The sequence below is a fragment of the Henckelia pumila genome, chromosome 2 (assembly GCF_033568475.1).
Source record: "Henckelia pumila isolate YLH828 chromosome 2, ASM3356847v2, whole genome shotgun sequence".
Lineage (NCBI taxonomy): Eukaryota > Viridiplantae > Streptophyta > Magnoliopsida > Lamiales > Gesneriaceae > Henckelia > Henckelia pumila.
In genome coordinates this window covers 106,215,855-106,236,340 of record NC_133121.1, presented here as the reverse complement: position 1 = coordinate 106,236,340, position 20,486 = coordinate 106,215,855, and the positions used below count along the sequence as shown (strand labels likewise).

General features: G+C 32.4%; 2 protein-coding genes across 3 annotated transcripts; one reads left to right on the top strand and one right to left on the bottom strand.

Moving 5' to 3' along the window:
- The first annotated feature begins 6,542 nt into the window (after positions 1-6,542).
- Positions 6,543-11,876, top strand: LOC140880672 (uncharacterized). 2 transcript variants are annotated; one of them, XM_073285309.1, is made up of 4 exons: positions 6,543-6,667; positions 6,848-8,590; positions 8,812-9,851; positions 11,590-11,876. In XM_073285309.1, exons 2-4 carry the CDS (start codon positions 7,115-7,117, stop codon positions 11,708-11,710), a joined length of 2,637 nt encoding a protein of 878 aa, XP_073141410.1. In that variant the 5' UTR covers positions 6,543-6,667; positions 6,848-7,114; the 3' UTR covers positions 11,711-11,876. The 2 variants fall into 2 exon arrangements, with proteins under 2 accessions (XP_073141410.1, XP_073141411.1); XM_073285310.1 differs by having other exon boundaries at positions 6,544-6,663.
- A 1,443-nt stretch (positions 11,877-13,319) lies between these two features.
- LOC140881047 (uncharacterized) lies at positions 13,320-17,525 on the bottom strand. The gene is made up of 6 exons (XM_073286031.1): positions 17,451-17,525; positions 16,730-16,830; positions 14,935-15,131; positions 14,529-14,729; positions 13,798-13,857; positions 13,320-13,663 (listed from the first exon to the last, which is right to left on the bottom strand). Exons 2-6 carry the CDS (start codon positions 16,827-16,829, stop codon positions 13,499-13,501), a joined length of 723 nt encoding a protein of 240 aa, XP_073142132.1. The 5' UTR covers position 16,830; positions 17,451-17,525; the 3' UTR covers positions 13,320-13,498.
- Between the last annotated feature and the right edge of the window lie 2,961 nt (positions 17,526-20,486).

The following is a 20,486-nucleotide window of genomic DNA, read 5'->3' as shown; positions in this document are numbered from 1 at the left end:
GAGTTCAATGTTTTTACAATCTTGTGAATCAATTTTAACAGACGAATCTCCGATTCATCTTGACCATGCAAAAAATTACTCCATTCGTTTCAATTATATTGTCTACGTTTTCTTTTTTGTTTGTCCCAAATATATAGTCATATATATCATATTTAGTAATAATTTTTTACACTTCTTTACTAATATACCCCTATTAACTACACCTTGAAAATTGTGCAATCATTTTTTAATACATTAAATAGGGTTAAAATAGAAAATTTATATAAAATTGCTTTTCCAATATATTTTTCTTAATATGCGTGAAATTCCAAAGAAAACAACATATATAGGACGGATGGAGTATTATTTTTATGTTAAAATTGTTATTTTTAATGTAGGTATGCATATGACTGATTCGTTTACAAGACGTACTCTTTTTATTATGCATTTAGCAACTTTGCCTTAATTAGATGAGGTTAGATTATATAACATCGTATTCATATTACTGAATGGTGTGACAAATGAGATCCGACAATAATATTTTTTTTATATTTGGTTCAAGTTTTACACTAAATAATTGGAATTACACAAATTATATTGTATTTATTTTTCAATATATTATCTCACCCTACGTGTCGAAATTTTTTTCAAAATCGGGCTAGTGTTATACTTGTTTTAAAAGGTTATCAATTAAGTATTTCTGATACTAGACATCAAACCTACAATAAATATCACATGAATATTCTTTTACGAACCCGAGATGTTAATAAAGGGGAAAAATGGTAAACTTATCAAACTCGTGATATGTTGAGAAATTAGAATTATTTTTAATATGAAACATAGCCATTTCAATTAGTGTTATTTTTTAATATTAATTAATTATAGAATGAGACGAATAACTCATAAATGTAATAAAATAATAATAATTTTTGACCTAAAAACTAATATTTTTAATGAGTTGAGTCGGGTCAGGTCAAAGATCTCGTAATTCAAAAATAACTCGCGAGACGATCTCGTGGGATTTTTTGTGTTATTGAATATGCCAGCATGACCAAGTCGTGGTTTAAACTTTTAAGCATCCGTGAGAATGTCAAATAAAATTATCTTTTGTTTTAATTTAATGTGTGTGTCACATAAATATGCGTATGTGCGCGCGCGCATTCACTAGATTGAAAAAAAAAACTTTGATATGCATAAAATAAATAAAAACGAACACACTATCGAATTAGTTAATCCACTATCTATGGATTTGGATGAACAATAAGAAATTATGTCTTAGGTAAAATTATGAAAATTATTTGTAATTCTCGATAATTCCATACTGATTAATAATAGATTAATATCAATAGTGTAACGAATGTGTAAACAAAATAATATAATATGAATTAGACGTAAAGTAATTTTTTTTTTCAAGAACAAAAAAAAAACAGACATAAAGCAAGTATCTGTCCACACCCTTTAACTTTTTATCGAAACAACGACGAAAGTTGTTCGATAATATTTTTTTAAAAATATATATATACAAAAAGGAGGTGACAACAAATAAATAATAAAAAGCATTCAATATTTGTCTTTTTACTTCATGGGCTTGTCTTTTCATGTTTGCTTCACATAGTTATTTAGAATAAATAACAATTTCTTGGCCAAAAATAATAATAATTTCATTATTGAGACAAAAATTCTTTCCCATGTGTGGCGGGTCCTATCTCAGTCTGAGAAACAGATCATATATATATATTAACATTCGGATATTTATTATTAGCTATAATGTAATAATAATATAATACAATAAACAAAGTATCATAAAATATGAAACTTTATATTCCCAAAAAAAAATTGAAACTTTTGATAAAAAACTATATTCGATGAGTGTGAAATTGTGAATCCCAACTATAATACATGGAAAGAAACACAAGTGGGCAACCGATTAATTCATCAATATTCTAATTTTTTTTTTCATATAATAATAATGAAATCAAAAAACACGAGTAAATCTCATCGAGTTGACAAAGTTCGTATGAATCAAATAAAAATAATCAGGAAATCAACGGCACGCGTGCACTACGGTTCCACAAATTTCGCATCCCCATTATGTCAAATAATGCTGTCTTAATATTAATTATTCTTCATAATCACATACGAGCCAACTTTTTGAAGCCTCCAATCGTTTGTCATATTATATGCGTATAGTAGGGTAAGTTGAACTAAACCGCTTGTAGTTCAGTTATATCTCGGTTTCATTTGAATGAAAGGATTTAAATAGATTTGATTTCAAATTTATATTCACATTCATTGGATTTTATATTTCTATTTGGCTCGTAATTAAAAAAAATGGATTTGAAATACCTTTTGCTTCAAATTTCAAATTCACACTTCGAACTAGTAGTTTAAATATAATATTTGAAATTCTCTCACAAATCCAAATTACTTGATCCAAAACAACTTCATGTGTTTCCATATGAAATGAGATCACTCGTTTTTATATAATATATATGTCACGATATCTTACATCGAAATATTAAACTAATAAAAAAGTTACTTATAACTCGCGAGGTTGAACAACTCAATGAATAAGTCTTTTGAGATTGAACACCTCTTGAATTTGTAGCATAACATTATATTATACGAATATAAGATATATGCAATACTCGATATTTTATCCTATCTTATTATTTTGAGAAATATTTATTCTTTTTAGCATTTCAGCACGAAAATTTGATAAGATTTTTTTAAAAAACAAAAACAAATAATGTTGGAATATGGAATGGTAGCTGTACTTGATAATTGCAGTGAAAAAGGGAGAAAATACACGCACACACACACTAAAGGAGCCCTCAAATCATTTCAAAATAAAATTGGACCCTATAATTGATTGTTTATCCCCCCACACAAAACAAATTGTCCAATAAAGAACATTGTTTTTAATGAAATCCCACTATAAAAGAAGCCTTCATTTTGGACCCAAAATGCCTATCTATTCACTCTCATCCTAGCCTAAAAGGGGGGAACCAAAAACAAAACATTAATACTCTATGAAAACGCTAGCCATAATCATGACAAACATAGGTATGTTTTTTCAATATTTTTAGAATATAGTGATTATTGATGAACGTACATAGTTATTATTTTTTAGTATTTTTCGGTATTTTTTTAAATTGAAAAACCTCAAATTTGTTTATGGATATGGTCAATAATATCATCATGATCACTCAGACTGAGTCAAAAATCGAATTTTTATTCAAAGACATTGCCAGAATTCAATTGCATCGATAATAATCCAGACAAGTCTTGAGACGGTTAGCGTTCAATTTAGCAACATTGATTCTGGTAAATATATAAACTAATTAATCGTTAAATTCAATTGCTCAAATTTGCAGATTTTGATAATATAAAGGCCAACCCTACAAGGGCATTTTATCATTGCATAACATGGTGAGTGAAGGAATCCCAAGAAAGAATGCAGAGTTTGGCATGTTACTAAAGCTACACAAAGTTTATATAGGTGAAAAACAACACGTTGCTTTATACAATTTCTTGGGGATTCACAAAATATTCCCAGAGATCTTACTCAGCACAATTTAATATATATATTCATTTTCCCCGGCCTATCTAGTTTTTTCTTAAAAAAATAATTATACAAGAACAATCCATCTTAATTAATCATATATTTTACAAGCATTTATAAACGTTTTTAGACATGCATTACATACGCTTTTACACGTTTTACACATGTTTTTAGACGCTCTTTTATATGTTTTTTAGTGCTTTCAATACGTCTTTTATTCTTTTTTTATTGAATACTATACTGTCTTGAGCGTCGGAGGAGCTTCGCCTTCGGACGAAGTCATCTCACCTGTTTTCTTTGATACACATAAATATTTCGAGATCGTTCGGCTTGGTTTATTGAAAAAATTGATTCGTTGATTAACGATTTGAAGTAATTTATTTGATATAAAATTTTTAAACGCATCAAATAATTTGCTATCCCTCGTGTTTATGTCCCAAATCGTTTGACAATTTAGCTAAATTTTACCCATTTTAAATGATCCAAATTCCAATGTGTGGTATTGGAACAAATATATAAATATGTAGTTAACATTGACTTGTTAACTATATATTTATACATGTTTGACGAAATCTCGAGCATATATAGATATATGCATCTCACATGTATTTTGTATGTAATATTTTAGATATTTTAAAGTCAGGGTTGAATTATGTGATCTCTTTATTGAACTGTCATTTTAACTAATTCGATTGTTATAGAATAATATACGGTGTAACACAATCTATGTATGCTATGTGATATTGATTTGTAGATGATAAAAAAAAAAAAAATCAACGTAAGGTTACCAATGTGCTATTTATTTTAAAGAAATGTATGTTGTAAATTTTCTTCAAATAAAAAAAATAGGAAATATTTTATAGTTTTCAGATAAAAAAAATTTGTTTAAAAATTCAGAAAACTTTTTATTCGAGACGTTGCGCCGTTCCCCGCTAGTTCCTGCCGACAAAGCCGATAGAATTTTAGGTCCAAACAGCATAAAAAGTGAGTTAAATTTAATTTTTCAGAAAGCACGTGTATCCAAAATCCAAAATTAATACCACCATAAAAAAAATCCAAAATTAATATAAAAAAATAAAATAAAATTGAACACTAATCTTTGAATTCTTGTGGGCTGGATATCAACTCCGGGCTTGATTTTAATGGACCTCAAAACAAAACTTCTGATAGATCAACGGACCCAAAATGATGTCAAGCCCGATGACCCAGTAATAGTATTAACCTCATATCCTGCAATTCAAGAAAGCCTGCGATCTATATTACCAAGGCTGCGTTTGTTGTTATCCTATCCAATCACAAGTTTCTTTAAATTTATAAGTTATCAATACTGACATTAATTGCTAAACATCGATCAAATCATATCATATTAAATAACATATTCACTTTTAGGTTCTGTTTGGTTATAGTTTTATGTTTTTTTTTTATCAGCATAATGTAATAGACTGTAAATATGTCAGTGAGATAAATCATACCGAGCTAACATTGTGTGAAACTTGTCGAGAAAATAAGTTAATAATGACAATTTTTTCATAGTTATTTGGCTCCAATTTGTGTGGAGGCGTGGTTTACCGTGGATGGAACTCTTCTCTGTTACATTTTTGTTTTTATTTTCAATGTTGGTTCCTTTGCATAAAAGGTTGGACACTAGATGATCAGGCCAACACCCGAACATCTCGTGTTAATAAGCATATCGTGTTCTTCGATGTAGCATAGAGTAAGCTGAAAGGTTGCAATGTACAATATCTCAGATATTATAATTAAAATTAGAAAGGAAATTGATACTAGTCCTTGGCCCCTTCCCTTTATTTTTATCAATATGCTAGGGCTGGGAGATTACCTTGAAGGTGTTATTTGAGTGACACGAACTGTTGATCATTTTCTTACTTTATTTTTTAAAATATAATTTATGGTAAAGGTTCGTTCTACTAGCGAAGAATTATGTCTTCAACCTATGGTAAATTCTCCAATTACTTATACAAATTTGATCAAATAAATTATATATTATATATCTACACGTGTTAAAATAATAATGCATCTCATTTAAATATATTCTATTTTTGTAAATTAAAATTTCGTACATTTTATGTATTTTGTCAACAACAAAAAAACAAATTTTACCATATTTATGTTCACCTAGTCAATTTTGGATAATATTACATTTTGAAACTAAAGCAAGATTTTATATCACCCGGATATGCAAAATATAAATTATGCACACTACATTTACTTTGCAATGAACTCTAAATAGATTTGATTAGATTTCTTGTGAAACGGTCTCATATTTTTTTTGTGACGTGAAAACCCGCAGCCGCTATTTTTTGGTATTTTTTTTTCACGTGGGAACCCGCAGCCGCTGCCTTTCGATGCGCTCTTGGTAAACCTCCGGACTAATGCAGTAGTCTGCAAACTACGCTAGTCAGGTAAACCACACTAGGCAAGCCATGTGTGACAAGCTAGTCCAAGAAGGTGTTGGCAGGGGGAATCGAACTTCTGACTTATGGCCAAAAGTTCACCTACTCCACTAACTTGGACACCCCCTTAAGGGCCGGTCTCATATATTTTTATAGATAAGACGGGTGGGTTAATTATATTTTAATAATTATCACATCAACAATCAAATTTAAAGTTTTTTTAAACAAAGTTATTAAGCACGACTATTTTTATTTGAACATACTAAATTTCATTCTTAAAATGTTTATAATTTATGTATACATTATTTTTTCAAAATAATATATCTCGTTAATTATCTTATCTTTCAGTAATCAATATAAATTCGATATATATTTCCAAAAAGGTAAAAATAATTATGTGTACAATTTATTTATTTTATTAAGATATATATATATATATATATATACACCGACAGAAATGTCTCACGATATTACCCATAATAAAATTATATTATATAATGGGACCGGTTTATTTCCGAGTTATTCCGGTCCAACACATACCAACATATTAAACTCCAAAGCCGGTAATCCACATTTCTTTCACTTCGCTTCATGTTCTCTCTTACTAATTGCGCAAGAAAAAAAATTCTGCCGTCAAAAAATTTACATATCATCGCCATCGGTACTTCAGTCGACGTTCGCCGCCGCCGTTTCTCAGACGATCGTGACGTACGTGAGTGCTTAAATTTATCATTTTTTTTCATTTATTTAAAGCATTTTGTACTTGGCGATTATTCGTTTCTTGTCCGCTGGGTTCCGGAGCTCAAACAACACGGTTCCGACAACCTTTTGGATGATTTGTTGTATATGGGTGATCTGATAACGAGCATAAGCATTCTTTGTGAAATTTTAGGTGTTTTGACTCGAATCGCAGTTCTAGGGTTTGGAGTATACGCTGGAATTTGTATTGCATTCGAAGATTTCGGAAAAACAAGTGCGGAGGGTTGGGTTGGTAGGATTTCCAATACAGGGCTTGGATAGTTGTTTGAAATACAGAGGTGACATTCATAGAGGGATTTGCGAAACATCTTTGATCATTTTCTTTTGGGGAAGTTGGAACTGCTCTAAAATTACCCTCAAATTTGAGACTGGGGAGTAGGGTTGGGGTAAACGGAGGATAATGTGTATACTTTGCGTGATTCAAAAGTGGTCGCGGAGAGTTGCTACCATGTTGCCATGGCTAGTGATACCTCTCATTGGGTTATGGGGTTTGTCGCAGCTCTTGCCACCTGCTTTCCGTTTTGAAATCACATCGCCCAGGCTTGCTTGTGTGTTCGTGCTGTTAGTAACTTTGTTCTGGTATGAGGTTCTGATGCCTCAGTTGTCAGCATGGCGGGTCAGGAGGAATGCCTTGCTTAGGGAGAGGAAGAGGCTTGAGGCTATTCAAATGCATAAGTTGAGAAAGACAGCCACAAGGAGGTGCAGGAATTGTCTTACTCCATATAGGGATCAAAATCCAGGTGGGGGCAAGTTTATGTGCTCTTACTGTGGCCATATTTCCAAGAGGCCAGTTCTGGATCTTCCTGTGCCTCCAGGGATGGGCAAGTCAGGGATATTGTATGATTTGGTTGGGAAAGGTGGAAAGATACTGAATGGGAAGACTTGGTCAGGTAATGGTCTGCTGTGTGGTCAGGACTGGATGGAGGATGGGAGTTTGGTAGGTGCACCCTTTTCTGGAAAGTCGAGTTATTGGAAGAAGAATGGTTGTGGGTTTCCTTGTGAGGATGACCATTGTTTGGCGGAGAAGTCTTATTCTCGCCTTTTTGTTTTTATTTGCAAAGCGTTTGCATCATTTTTCTTCACTATAATGTGGCGTTGGAGAAAGATTTTCAGGGTTAGTTCTGCTGCGGATGATGGTTCAACTGATGCACAATACACCGGGATGCTGGATACTCGAATTGAGAATGAAGCGAATGGCCTGGAAAGTAGAGGAGAGAAAGCTCGCAGAAAAGCCGAGGAGAAGAGGCAAGCTAAACTTGAAAAGGAGCTTATGGAAGAGGAGGAAAGAAAACAGAGAGAAGAGGTTGCTAGGTTGGTTGAAGAGCAAAGGAGATTGCGTGATTCGAAGCTGGAGACTGAGAAAGACTGTGGAAAAGGATCCCCTCGTGCAAAGAAAACAGGTGTTAAAAAAGAAGCTGAAAGGAAGCGTCAGGAAAGAAAAAAGGAAAGAGATAGGGGATCCAGTAAAAGCAATTCTGATGCGGAGGAGTTGGAAAAACGATCGGCCAAGGAAAGCGAGCGAAACAAAAGTGAAGGTGATGGACGGGAACAACGTAGAAATTTACCTGAAAGTATGAAATCTCACAGCGCACAAGCAGGGCATGGTTTTAAAAGTGCTACTGCAAGCAATCAATATAGATTGAATACAGGAACAAGATACTTGGATCGCATGAGAGGCAGTTTTTTATCTTCTTCCAGAGCATTCACTGGAGGCAGTTTTTTCGGAAAGAGTGCTAATGCATCTGCTCTTTCAAGAGAGCAGAAATCTAACATATCATTAGATAATTGTCACACTTATTTGTATAAGAAAGAGACCACAGACCGTGTACCTGGGAAAGCAAACACAAGTGGAGATGATAAGACTGCCAACCGCCCAGTAAGTTACTTCTTATTCCTTTTCCGCTCTATGGTGTATTAGAATATGTTTCTGTTGCAGTTGCCTAGACGAAAAATTTGAATGTATTCTTCAAAGAACTTGATTTATGTTTTTTGTATTGATGGGGTAAATTCTTGCCAATATGCTGCTATATTTAATCATGTCTTTCTCTTGTTCTATTAGGATGCCTTCACAGTTTCTTGCTGATGTTTTCACTGCAGGTGTTCATTGAATCTCAACCATGTACAGCCCCTAAAAAGTCATGGCAACAATTATTTACCAGTTCATCCGATGTTTCTCTGCCTTCTAATCCTAATGTCTCAAGCAAACCAAATGCGAAATGTTTGACAGAAGTTCAGAGCCTGCCTTTTTCTGGCCAAACTGCTGAACCACAACCATATTACAACCCTGTCACTTTTGGACTACCATTGCCAGTTGCTGTACATCCATGCCCTTTTGGATCAACGAGACATAGCACAGATCTTCCAATACCTTCTCCTGCCTTGTTTTCTAAGATAGGCGATGCTCCACATCCATTTTTGCCAGAGGAGTCAGAGATTTTTGAAGATCCTTGTTATGTTCCTGATCCCATATCCTTGCTAGGGCCTGTTTCTGAATCCCTTGAGAACTTTCAGTTGGACCTTGGGATTGTGACAGATCTAGGATTGGATAAACCATGTGCTATAAAGACAATAGCTCCACCCTCTGAAACTACCAAGCCATCACCCATTGAGTCCCCTTTGTCACGATCACGAGTTTCTGAGGAAAAGCGTGCTAGTTCTCTGGTTTCCCCTGGAGTTCCAAAGTCTAATGATTACTCAAATAATGTGAATGATAGTGGAACATGGCAGATGTGGAAAAGCTCTCCTATTGTGCAGGATGGTCTAGGTTTGCTTGGTGGGCACGTCAACTGGTTTATGAATTCGGAAATGAATGAGCCAAAGAAGGAAGATATCAATTCAGTACCTCATAAGACAATGGCTTCACTATTTAAGAATGCTGAGCAAGTCAATCCTGGCACTCATTCTTCTCCTGATGTTTTATTTGGCAACTATCAGAGTGGTGGAAAATTTAATGATTCTTTGCCTGCTAGCATAGATGGTCCATGGTTACCTAAACCTTTATATGGACTGGATCCAATTGGGAAGAATCATGTTTTGGCAATATCTAAGGAAGAAGCTACTCAGAATGCTCCAGTCCATGGAGATTACGATGGCTCTGCCACTAAATTTGAGTTGTCTACAAGTAATCCTTTGGCAAAGTAAGAACAGTAAAACTAGACTCTATTTTAAATCTCTTAGTTGTTACAGCGAAATAAGGACTTTGATTGTCAGAGTATTCATATTGAAGATGATTTGCTTTAATTATGTTCTGCTGTATGATCATCTTCATCATTACGGTTAAGACATAATGTCATATTTTGTTTATATAGATAGATTGCTCATGCTGAAAGTCATGTCCATGCAAATAATGAAAATTTGATGTTTGCAAAGTTTACTTTCAGCGTTATCGTTCACCATACGCTCATTTTATTTTAAGATGTCTGTTGCTGGTTCATTTTAAAAGAGATTTCTGGAGTAACTTATTCACTGCCATAAGATAATCGGATCAATTTTTCGAAAACCTCACTTTATCCTTGTCTTGTGTTTGTCTATGTATATATACATAGCATGTAACTGTTTGTAATAGAGACTATTTAACATTCTGCAGCATGAGTTTGTTTCTTTGTTAATATTATTTTCTAACAGAAATATAATTATTAAGCTTGAACCAACATCTATGGAATGGAAATGTTTCACAATTTCTTTTCTTTTCAGAAAAATCGAGTTAAGTTGTTTCAAATAAAAAAAAATGATGAGTTTAGTAAGAAATGAAAGAAAAGGTGGTGAGCACACATGTGTATGTTCTCTTAAAATGGTGAATTCTGCGTCTTTGTTTTGAATTTTGGAGTTTTCTGAGCAATGTAATTTACACAAAGTTATGGTCTTTTAAACTATGTAATGATGAGAATTGTCCTGAGTAATTTATTTCTCCAGCTACCCATACTGTTTTCCTCTGTTAAATTTACTTCTAGAATCAAGTTTGTACGCCTCTCTTTCCCATATATCCTACGATTAGTTGTTTCTGGTGCAGTACAAGATGGGTAGAGGAATTGTTTAAACCAGAATTCCTAAAGATAAAGTCTATATAACAATCATTTAGATAAAATAGAATAGAATCTATCTGATTCATCGTCATAAGTTTTTATTAAGCTTGATGATAGTGCTGAAGAAATAACTTCTTCCATCCGACCTCTTGATGACACTTTTCTCTTTTCCTCAGTTGATTGCAGTGCTACTTACATCTATATTTGACCATTCTGACCTTGTGAATTCATTCCCATTCTTGAATTACTTTCCTTTGCTTCCTCTCATGGGCGTATTTCTTTGAGTACGTGTGTTTTGATAACTGGGGGTCAACGAAATAGGGAGATGTGTGAGATTCGAAATGGCTTGCTTAAGCTGGTGAGAATTTGCAGTGGTTAAAGACTGTAAACTTGATGGGTGATGACGGTGTATTAAAGGGTGGTTAGTGGCATGGGCAATGGTGGGTTGAAGCTTTGATCTGTGTGAGTAGAAGAAACAGGGGCAAGGGAGGAAGGGAAAAACATTTACTAAATGAAGTGAGAATTTTTTATGCTTGTTTATCTGGAGGGATACCTCGATGTTTGAAATTGCGCATTTATTTGGAAGCAAACAGTGCACGAGTTTTTTCTTGCTCAAGTCTACATTCCATCCGCCATTGGTGGAGCAATGTAGGACATGATAGTCATGATTTTTTACTTTGTTGTACATCAATTTGCTTATCACATATAATCCATGAGTTATTTCGTTTCGAAGCTTTTCATTTGCCAAGCTCAGACAAGTTTTCCTATTCGATTAATTGCTTTCTATAACAGTGACGCGTACGTTTTGGTTTGTTTTTGTGGTACCGATCTTCTTGTGATGTTTCCTTTGCAGAAAAGATTGGACTTTGCAGGGTTCAAGAGATGGTGCTGGAAGCCTTCCATCGAATAGACCCCCAAACATTGGGGGCCTATATTCCACTCCAGATGTACAATCTCTTTGGTCTTATGAATGAATTATTAAAAAAGAAAAAAAGAAACAAGAAAGAGAAGGGAAATTGACATCAGCCTCTTCCGAAGAAGAGTTTAGTAAGCTGGACTTGTTATTGTATCTTCCATCTCTTTTATCTATATATACAAAGGAGATTTAATTAGTTCACAACAGTTTACTCGAATTTTGCATCTCATGGTTCACTAGCATATATGAATGGCATGCTATCCAGTAAGGGAGTGTTTGGTAGAGTTTCTACAAAGTGCTTCTTAGCTTCTAGCTTCATAAAAGTGCTTTTGAGTGTTAAATTCTGCTTTAACTTCTACAATTTTTACCCAAAAGCAAAAAGCTAAAATTCGATGTTTTTTTTTAGTTTTTGTTTTTTGTTTAAGGTATAAAATTACACGTTGACATATATACCCTTAATTAATAAACTTATCATATTACATATGCTTTTATTATTAATTTGATTTTTTTAAATTTTACAAGTATTTTTTAAAAAAAATATTCTTTTAATTTTATATTATTATTACAAGCATTTTTTTTAAAAAAATGTTTTTTAAAATTTTACATTTTTATTATTACAAGCATTTATTTAAATATATATATATATATATTATATTTTAATACATTTTTGTACATATTTTGTATATTTATACAATTTTTTTCATTTTTAATATTTTTATTTTTATTAATCTTATATTTTTTTTTTTCAAGTATTCATCTTATAAAAATTAAAATATTTTTGATACAAATTTTTTTTAGTGTAAAATAATATATAAACTCATTTTTTATAGTTTGAGTATCAAAAATTAAATAATCAAATAAGGTATGATTGTTATTTAGTTAAAAAATTAAGCTTGGAAGTAATTATTTTTCAAACACTAAACTTTAGCTTGTATTAGGTTTCAATTTCTATTTCTAAACACTTTTTTACTTTAGTTTCTCATCAACTTCAAAATAATCTCTATTAGAATCACTTTTAAATAATTAAAAGCTCTCCAAAACACTTCCTAAGTTTGAAATTGGTTTTTTTCAAATATGTGATTCGATTATACTTGTAGAGCATGAGATGAAATCCAACGATGAATATATTTTTTAAAAAATACAATTGATAAATGATACATAGCATACTAAAGATTGAAATTACTCGTATCTTGTTTTAAGAGAGAGCTTGCCACACCCATTTTTCAAAATCATCCTACATGTACACGTGCTTAGTTGACCACACAAAATACTTCAAGATGGTGTCCGACTAAATCATTTTATACAAAATGGAATACAATCAACTCTTGGTTACACCATGGAGGTCTACTTTTTTGTGAAAAAAATAGTTTACAACTTTACATGACTCAAAAGACATAAGAGCACCATGTTGATTTTATAGGAAAAGTGTAAGCGTTATGTCATTTAAAAACTTCTTGATTTTCCACCATGTTATTTTGCATTTGAAGTAGAAATTATAATGTTTTATGGCAAATTTTGTTGCAGAGGTTTCCCGACCAATGCTTCTGCTTAGTTCCTCCTGTACTAGAATTATGTGTAAGATTGAATTCTCGGCTTAAATCTTTTCGCTCATAAAATTGAACCGTATGAAGATAAATAAATGCAATATCAAGGAAAACCTAGAAACATAACAATCAATCTTGGAGATGTATTGATGCGGGAAGAATACAATTTACAGCGAACCAAATACTTGATATCCGGCGTTATCTTTTTTTCCTTGTTCTTTTTTAACAACAATACAACGTAAAAAAGCCGTATATTTTACATCACAAGAATAACAAATACAAAGTGTCGATCGTTGCTTTCGTTAAGATGCAGACTGCAAGGTTGTATCTGTCCTACTCGTTATCACTGCTTGTCCTGCCGGAACTTCATCACAAGCATGCAATATAACACATACATCGTTTGTTTCCAAGAATTTCTCCGCGTTGACAAGAATAATAGGCGCGTATTCAAATACCAATCTTTTACACTGCAAAAGAACAAAAATAAAACCACACTAATGAGCTTTTAATATAAATTAGAAAGAAATGTATGCACTATGCTATTCCCGATAACAAGTAACGAAAGCCCATTGCCCATCAAATGAATTTCATGTGTGCTCACCTTTTGGACATTATTTTTGATTGAGTTACATGCCTTCAGGAGCAGCTGGACTACTTCCAACTGAAACAAATAAATAAATAAACCAACGTCACAGCCCATGTTTCACGAAATCAAATATAAATGCTAGAGTCAAGTTATCATCTAGAAAATAATTAGCTGAAAACAGACTAGTACCGCAATCAAACAGTAAGCACAAAAGCAGGGAAAAAAAATGATTATGCTTGATATCACATAATTGCAAATAATTGTATTCTGGATGTATGCAGAGTCACTATTATTCATGGTCCTAAATCATTTGATTGGGGGTGTGATAACTTTAAGAAACGTCTCTAATATTTCTTCGAGGTTCTTGGTGTTAGCTCTCATAGCAACAATGTCAGTATTACTAAATATGCATGGCATACACTCTCAATGTCCCGCATTTGTATTTTCTTTTTCAATTTTTTCAGTGAGAAACTTTTAGTGAACTCGTACTCTTCAAATAATTTCAGCAGTCATAGTCTTATTCTTACAAGACAGCTATTAAATCTGTTGTCACCAACAGGCAGCATTCCTATGAGGAACTTACGCAAACACTTAACAATCCATCCATAAGACAACAATTGTGCCTTCACAATTATAAGATCACGAAGGTGGAGCTAAGGTCACAAAACAAATTCTGCATTAATAGTTTGCAAGATCAATTATCTTGATGATTATATGGTGCTTATCAGCTGAAAGTGCAAAGTTACCTCGGTGTCGGGATCTTTCAACTTCAATAAGGCTTCTGCTACCACATTATGGCACGCATCACATTTATTATTCTTAGAAAGATCCAGGGGAAAGGAAATCACTACTTCACAAAGGCCAAACTTTTGGCAGAAACCATCAGGTTCTATGGAGGAAACCTCCGTGAAAAATAGAGGGGCATAATAGTCCACCAAAGTTAAGCACTGCAAGAAATAAAAAATAATCACAGGAAGTGCTCGGAACAAGACATCGGAAAAAGAACAAATAAAATCGCCATATTTTCATATGGCTAGCAGCCTAGCACAATATACTCATAGGTCATATCAGTGATTATTAAAACTCTTTAAGAAACAAATTGGAAGTTCCGATTAATATATCATAGCTTAGGCCCAAGGGTCTCTTAAATACCTGCTTACTGATTGTTGGTATCCTGGCACAGGTTTTGTGAAGGATTTCAATAATCTCGGTTTGGGTTTTGTTCTCTGAGAGGTAATTAAGAGCATCAGCAGAAAATTCTTCACACAGTGAACACAAGGTTTCGTCCTTGATAACTTCTTCCATCTGTGGAGCTTTCCCCCCTAACACCTTGTTATATGACTGCTGAACTGCACACAGAAGGTAGGAATTAGTATTCACTGCAATAATATTGTTCAAAGTCAAGACAGAACATTATTTTATTCGAAAAAGACCGACTGACACAAGGACTAAATAAATTTGCTCAAATTTATTCATAATCGGAAAGAGTGTTATTTGACGGAAGGGCTGCTTTTGATTCTAGGCAGCAATTTAACATTCCACGGACTGGTGTGCTCAATGGTGCTGAAACACAAACACTTTGGATGAGTGACCAATGCAAACTGCAAAAAATATGCATGAAACCGTTTGGTTTGAGTGACGAGATAAGTAATACATAGATAAGTATTATAATATAATTAAAAATAAATAAGAAATAATAGTTAATATATTATTTGATTTGATGGATAGATTATAGTTTATTTGATTTCATTGATGTAAAATTAATAATTAATAGATGGATAAATAATATAACGAGAATAACGCGAGATTGGATTAGATAAGTTATACATAGATTAATGATACACCAAACCAAACAATGCCTAAGTGTCTTGATTAGTCTTTTTGTCTGGCTTTTGGACATTATATTCATATATTCTGGATATGGGACCTTGTCTAACAAATGCACAAGAGTTGGCCACGTATGCTTAAGGGCACGATAAAGCCATAAGTAAGGTACTATTTGACATATAGAGTTCAATGTATTTCATAGCTATGCAAGAATTCAAGACTAGGAGAGGAATATGGTCTTCTTCTCCATCATTATGGAACGAATCCCAGCTGCTGTGTGAATGTCACGTGACACCTACAGTTCATCATGTAACTCACCCAATTCCTTCCTGCACCTTCTGGAATTTTTGGTTGTAAAGCACAAGTGTGCCGCCACGAAGTAAAGGATAAATATATTACTCACAGAAGCCGCTGTGGCATGTCATACACAATAATATAGTCTAGCAAGAAGAATTGACGTAAAAACACATTAATGAATAGAAGAACTAAAAGAGAAAAAAGGATGAAAATTGAATGACACAGAAGTATAGCATGGAATATTCTATCAAGTCCTTTTCTTTCCTGGGTATTTATGAAGCCGCCACGTCAACGAGTGTTTCTAGATGGTCGAGGCATTTTGTGTAAATGGTTAGTTGATAAAATCATCTAGAGATATTTCATAAAAATATTTGATAAGTTAATATTATCTGTCTAATGGCGAGAGTTGATCAGCACATACTTCTACCACATCAACATTCAACACAACATGTTCGGAAGCTTCTACCGGCAAATAGGTTGTGATATTTAGCTGGAGAGAGTTTGCTGAAAATTAAGGAAAGTAAAGAGGAAAAAAAAAGTGGGCTCAAGTGGGGTAATCAAGAAGAATGCACTAATGATTTGTGTATTTAAAGAATCTAAGATGGAACGTGATGCACTTACTAGTTAACCTATACCATACATGCCTTAATTATTTGCAGGATTTTGGCCGAGCTAATATAGATTGCAACTAAGTGTATTTGAGGCAAGACCACACCTTTTGGCCAAAAATACTACCTTCCCTACCCCAAACCACGATCAATAAGTTGTTACTCCGTAGTTTTCCAGCTTTCGAAGCAGGAACAGCGCAGTCAGATGTACAAACCTGAAATCATTTTATTGAAGTCGGCATAAATCAGATCTCTAGCATTACAGCACCAGAAGCTGCTGACTATGAAAAAAAATAGGAGCACCCTCGTATCCATGCTGCAACAAGTGAAAATGTCAGCCCAAAATACAGGAATTTTAGCAAGTAAACAAAATAATAACCCCTCGCAACAATTTCGAAAGACATGCTGACCAACAGCTAAAATCACTCAAAGGAGCCCAATATCTTGAATCAAAACACTTGACAAAATGAATAAAATAAAATGGAGCATATAGCAAGGCAGATATCTACAAGAAGACAATCGCAGTGAAAGGGTCGATACTTTCTGGTAAAACAATATTTAGTATAGCTAACGACCAAGTCATCAAACAGGCGATGTTTGGATAGTTTCACCCGTTAGTGATAAGCTTTTCTCTTTCTTTCTGCATTGACCAACCATTCTAATTCTTCTCGACTAATAAAAAAAACCACAGAACACGATCGGAATAGGATTCTATCGATTCGGCATCGCCCAACTCAGATAATTCCCATTATATCAACGAAACCTACTAAAAATTTTGAAGATGCCCCAAATTAATCCAACAGGCGAAAAGGATCCAATATTATTAAGTCAAACTGCGCTTAAATCGTTCCGAATTTCCAACACACAACAACGCACGAACACAAAAGGCAATCGGTTCAATCGGAACTGGAAATTGAGAAATCAAAGAATATTGACCTGGCTAGAAGGTGAAATTTCAGGCCCGGAGCGAATTCTTCCTAGCAATCAACCAAATCGATCATGATTGATTACGTGTTATTAATACTCCTCGAATATTGATCAAAAAAAAAAAAAAAAAACTCCTCGAATAACTGACGTTGACCACTCTTATTTCGACACGTGGCAACACCAGCTTCGTTCCCTAAATAAATGTAATTCGTCGGAAAATATAAATTATAAATTATTTGTATTTTCAATTTTTACGTGAGTAATCCAGGGTTCCTCTGGAAGAATATATATATATATATATTTTTTGGAATGTACCGGTGTATTATTCATGAAGATCTATTCATAAATTTTTTTGAAATCAATAAGGAAATTCATCTTTTTTTTATATTACATTAGTAGAAATGAAATAACAAATTTAACTAAACTATGGACAACATTGTTTGTGGTTTGATTTGTTGAATTAAGCTCGAGATCGAGGTGTTGAGAAGATGCATGCAATGCTTTGGCGGCCTCCAATGAATCCGAGTAAATCTAGTCGAGACATTCAATTTAGATACAAAAAGATAAGCTCATGTAATGGGTAGATTTCAACCTAGCATATGGGTAATATTCCAATGATAGATTTAATGTTCCATGATTTGCCACGTCAACAATATATAATTAATTACGCCTATGTGTAAAAATACGAACCATTGTATACATGATTTGGGTATTACTCATATGCTAGGATCTCATCTACCCACGTAATATGACAAAAAATTCATCCCTTAAGCTCGATCCCGGGTTTCGAATTTTACTAGTAAAAGCTATATTTTTAGCGTTTTTGGTGGAGCTCGCTTTATTTGGAGGTCCGTTACATATATACAATTGAAATAATTCAATATGTGTGAATATGTTTTCTCGTGTTAAACGAACTGAGATATATATGATTTAGTTAATGAGATATAGATAATACGTGCAATAGAATTGAATCTATGTTGTTGAACTCCATTTTAAAATAAAATATCATTTGAGTTTAACAATTACTTTAATAAAAATATACGAATAATAGATTTCAAACTTATTGTCGGTTAGGACATCTTCAATGGAGGTTTAAAAACAAGAGTTCGAAAATCGAACTAAAAAAAATGAACCCAAGTGCATTGGAGGTAGTGGGTTCATGATTCAAGAAATGAACATAGTTCATATTACGAACGATGTTTATTTCTGACAAAAAGAAACATTAGAGTTGTTGCTGCTTGGGGTCCGCGGCCACTCCTAGGTTTTTTTTTTAAATAAAAAAATATTATTATTTTTTGAATATAATAGGACGCCTTTATAATTTAAGTATTTTTAACAAAATTTTTGATTTTTAAAAAATGTATCATAAAATTTTTATGTAAGATTTTAATTAATTTTTATATTAAAATATTATTTTTTATAATATATCTTTTTATTTTTTAATATTTGTTTTCTTTTTTATTTTCAAAACAAATTTCGTTTTATTAAAAATTTTTAACCCTTATTGTCTTCATATTTTTCGTTTAAATATTTTTAAAATTTTATTAAATTATTAAAAATGTATATATGATTAATTAATATTATATAAATTAAAATTATTATCATAAAAATTTATTTATCTATATAATTTAAAAATTATTATTTTAAATATATATTTAGTTAAATATGTAGGTGCAAAATTTGTAAATAAAAGTAGTCAATTAAAATGAAGGAATGGATGAGTGATTAGATAGTGGGATCCTCAAAAATTATGTTTTTCGGGTTTATGATTATGGATGAAAAGTTTAAAAAATAATTAGTTTTAAACTTTTTATGTGGCCGTACACGTAAAAAAAAATGAACCAGTTTTTGGATTTATCATTGAAAATGTTCTTAAATGATGAAATTCAAGTTGCAGCTCAACGATAGCAAATATGAACTTTACAATAGGGAAATATTCATTAACTTATTTATATATATATAGTATCATTATTCGCATTTTAGCAATATATAAGCTTAAACTTCAACGACATAAAAGTAAAAGTGTAACGGAGATGAATAAAGACAATAATTGCATTTATCAGTTAACTAGTTGAATGCAAAGATAACATACCATTTAAATTTGATAATTATACTTTGACAAAATATAAGAATTATGTATCTCGCACTCATGTCTAGCCAAATGATTAAACTTAAGTTTGAGTTCAATGGTAACAAACATGAACTTTACCACAATCAAATATTCATCAACTTTTAGTTTGAAGAACGATAATAAAACGACATTGAAATAAATTATATAAAGTGGGTATCACTGTTCTAACTTTGAAATGTTTATTAACTTTTCGTGTTATTATCACTATAATGGCAATATATTTGTTAATAACCATAATAAAACAATATCGAAAAATACATAAAACTATTTTCACTATTCGAATTATAGGTATACAAAGACTCGAATTTCACCAACATGCGAGTGAAAGCGCAATGAAGACGAACAAAAGCAACAATTGCATTGATCAAATAGCTAATTGAATACAAAAACAACATACCATTTAACGTTGAAAATTTACTTTAATAGAATAATAAATTTCAAATTCGAATACGGTCAAATGATGAAATCCGAGTTTTAGCTCAACGGTAACAAATATGGACTTTGCAACATCGAATTATTCTAGGGGTGTTTACGGTTTGGATAACCGCCCGATCCGAACCGAAAATCGAATCGTTGATTCGGTTTTCGGTTTTCGAATTTTTGGTTTTCGGTTTTTTTTCTGCAGTTAACCGAACCAAACCGAAAATTCGATTTTTTTTTGGTATTTGAATTTCTTTACTAATCAATTAATATGTGCATCACTGTGAGCTCAGAAAATTAATTTTATGGAAAAAACTGGAAGAACAAAAGCCATAATTCGTTTTTTTTTTAAAAGAAGAAGACATAATTAGTTTAATTATTTATCTAATTAGTCAAACATACAAGACTTGAATTATAGATTCAACTTGAAAAATGTATTGATTTAGTGATTTTAAAGAATATTGATTTTTCAAATAAAAATAATTAAAAATTAA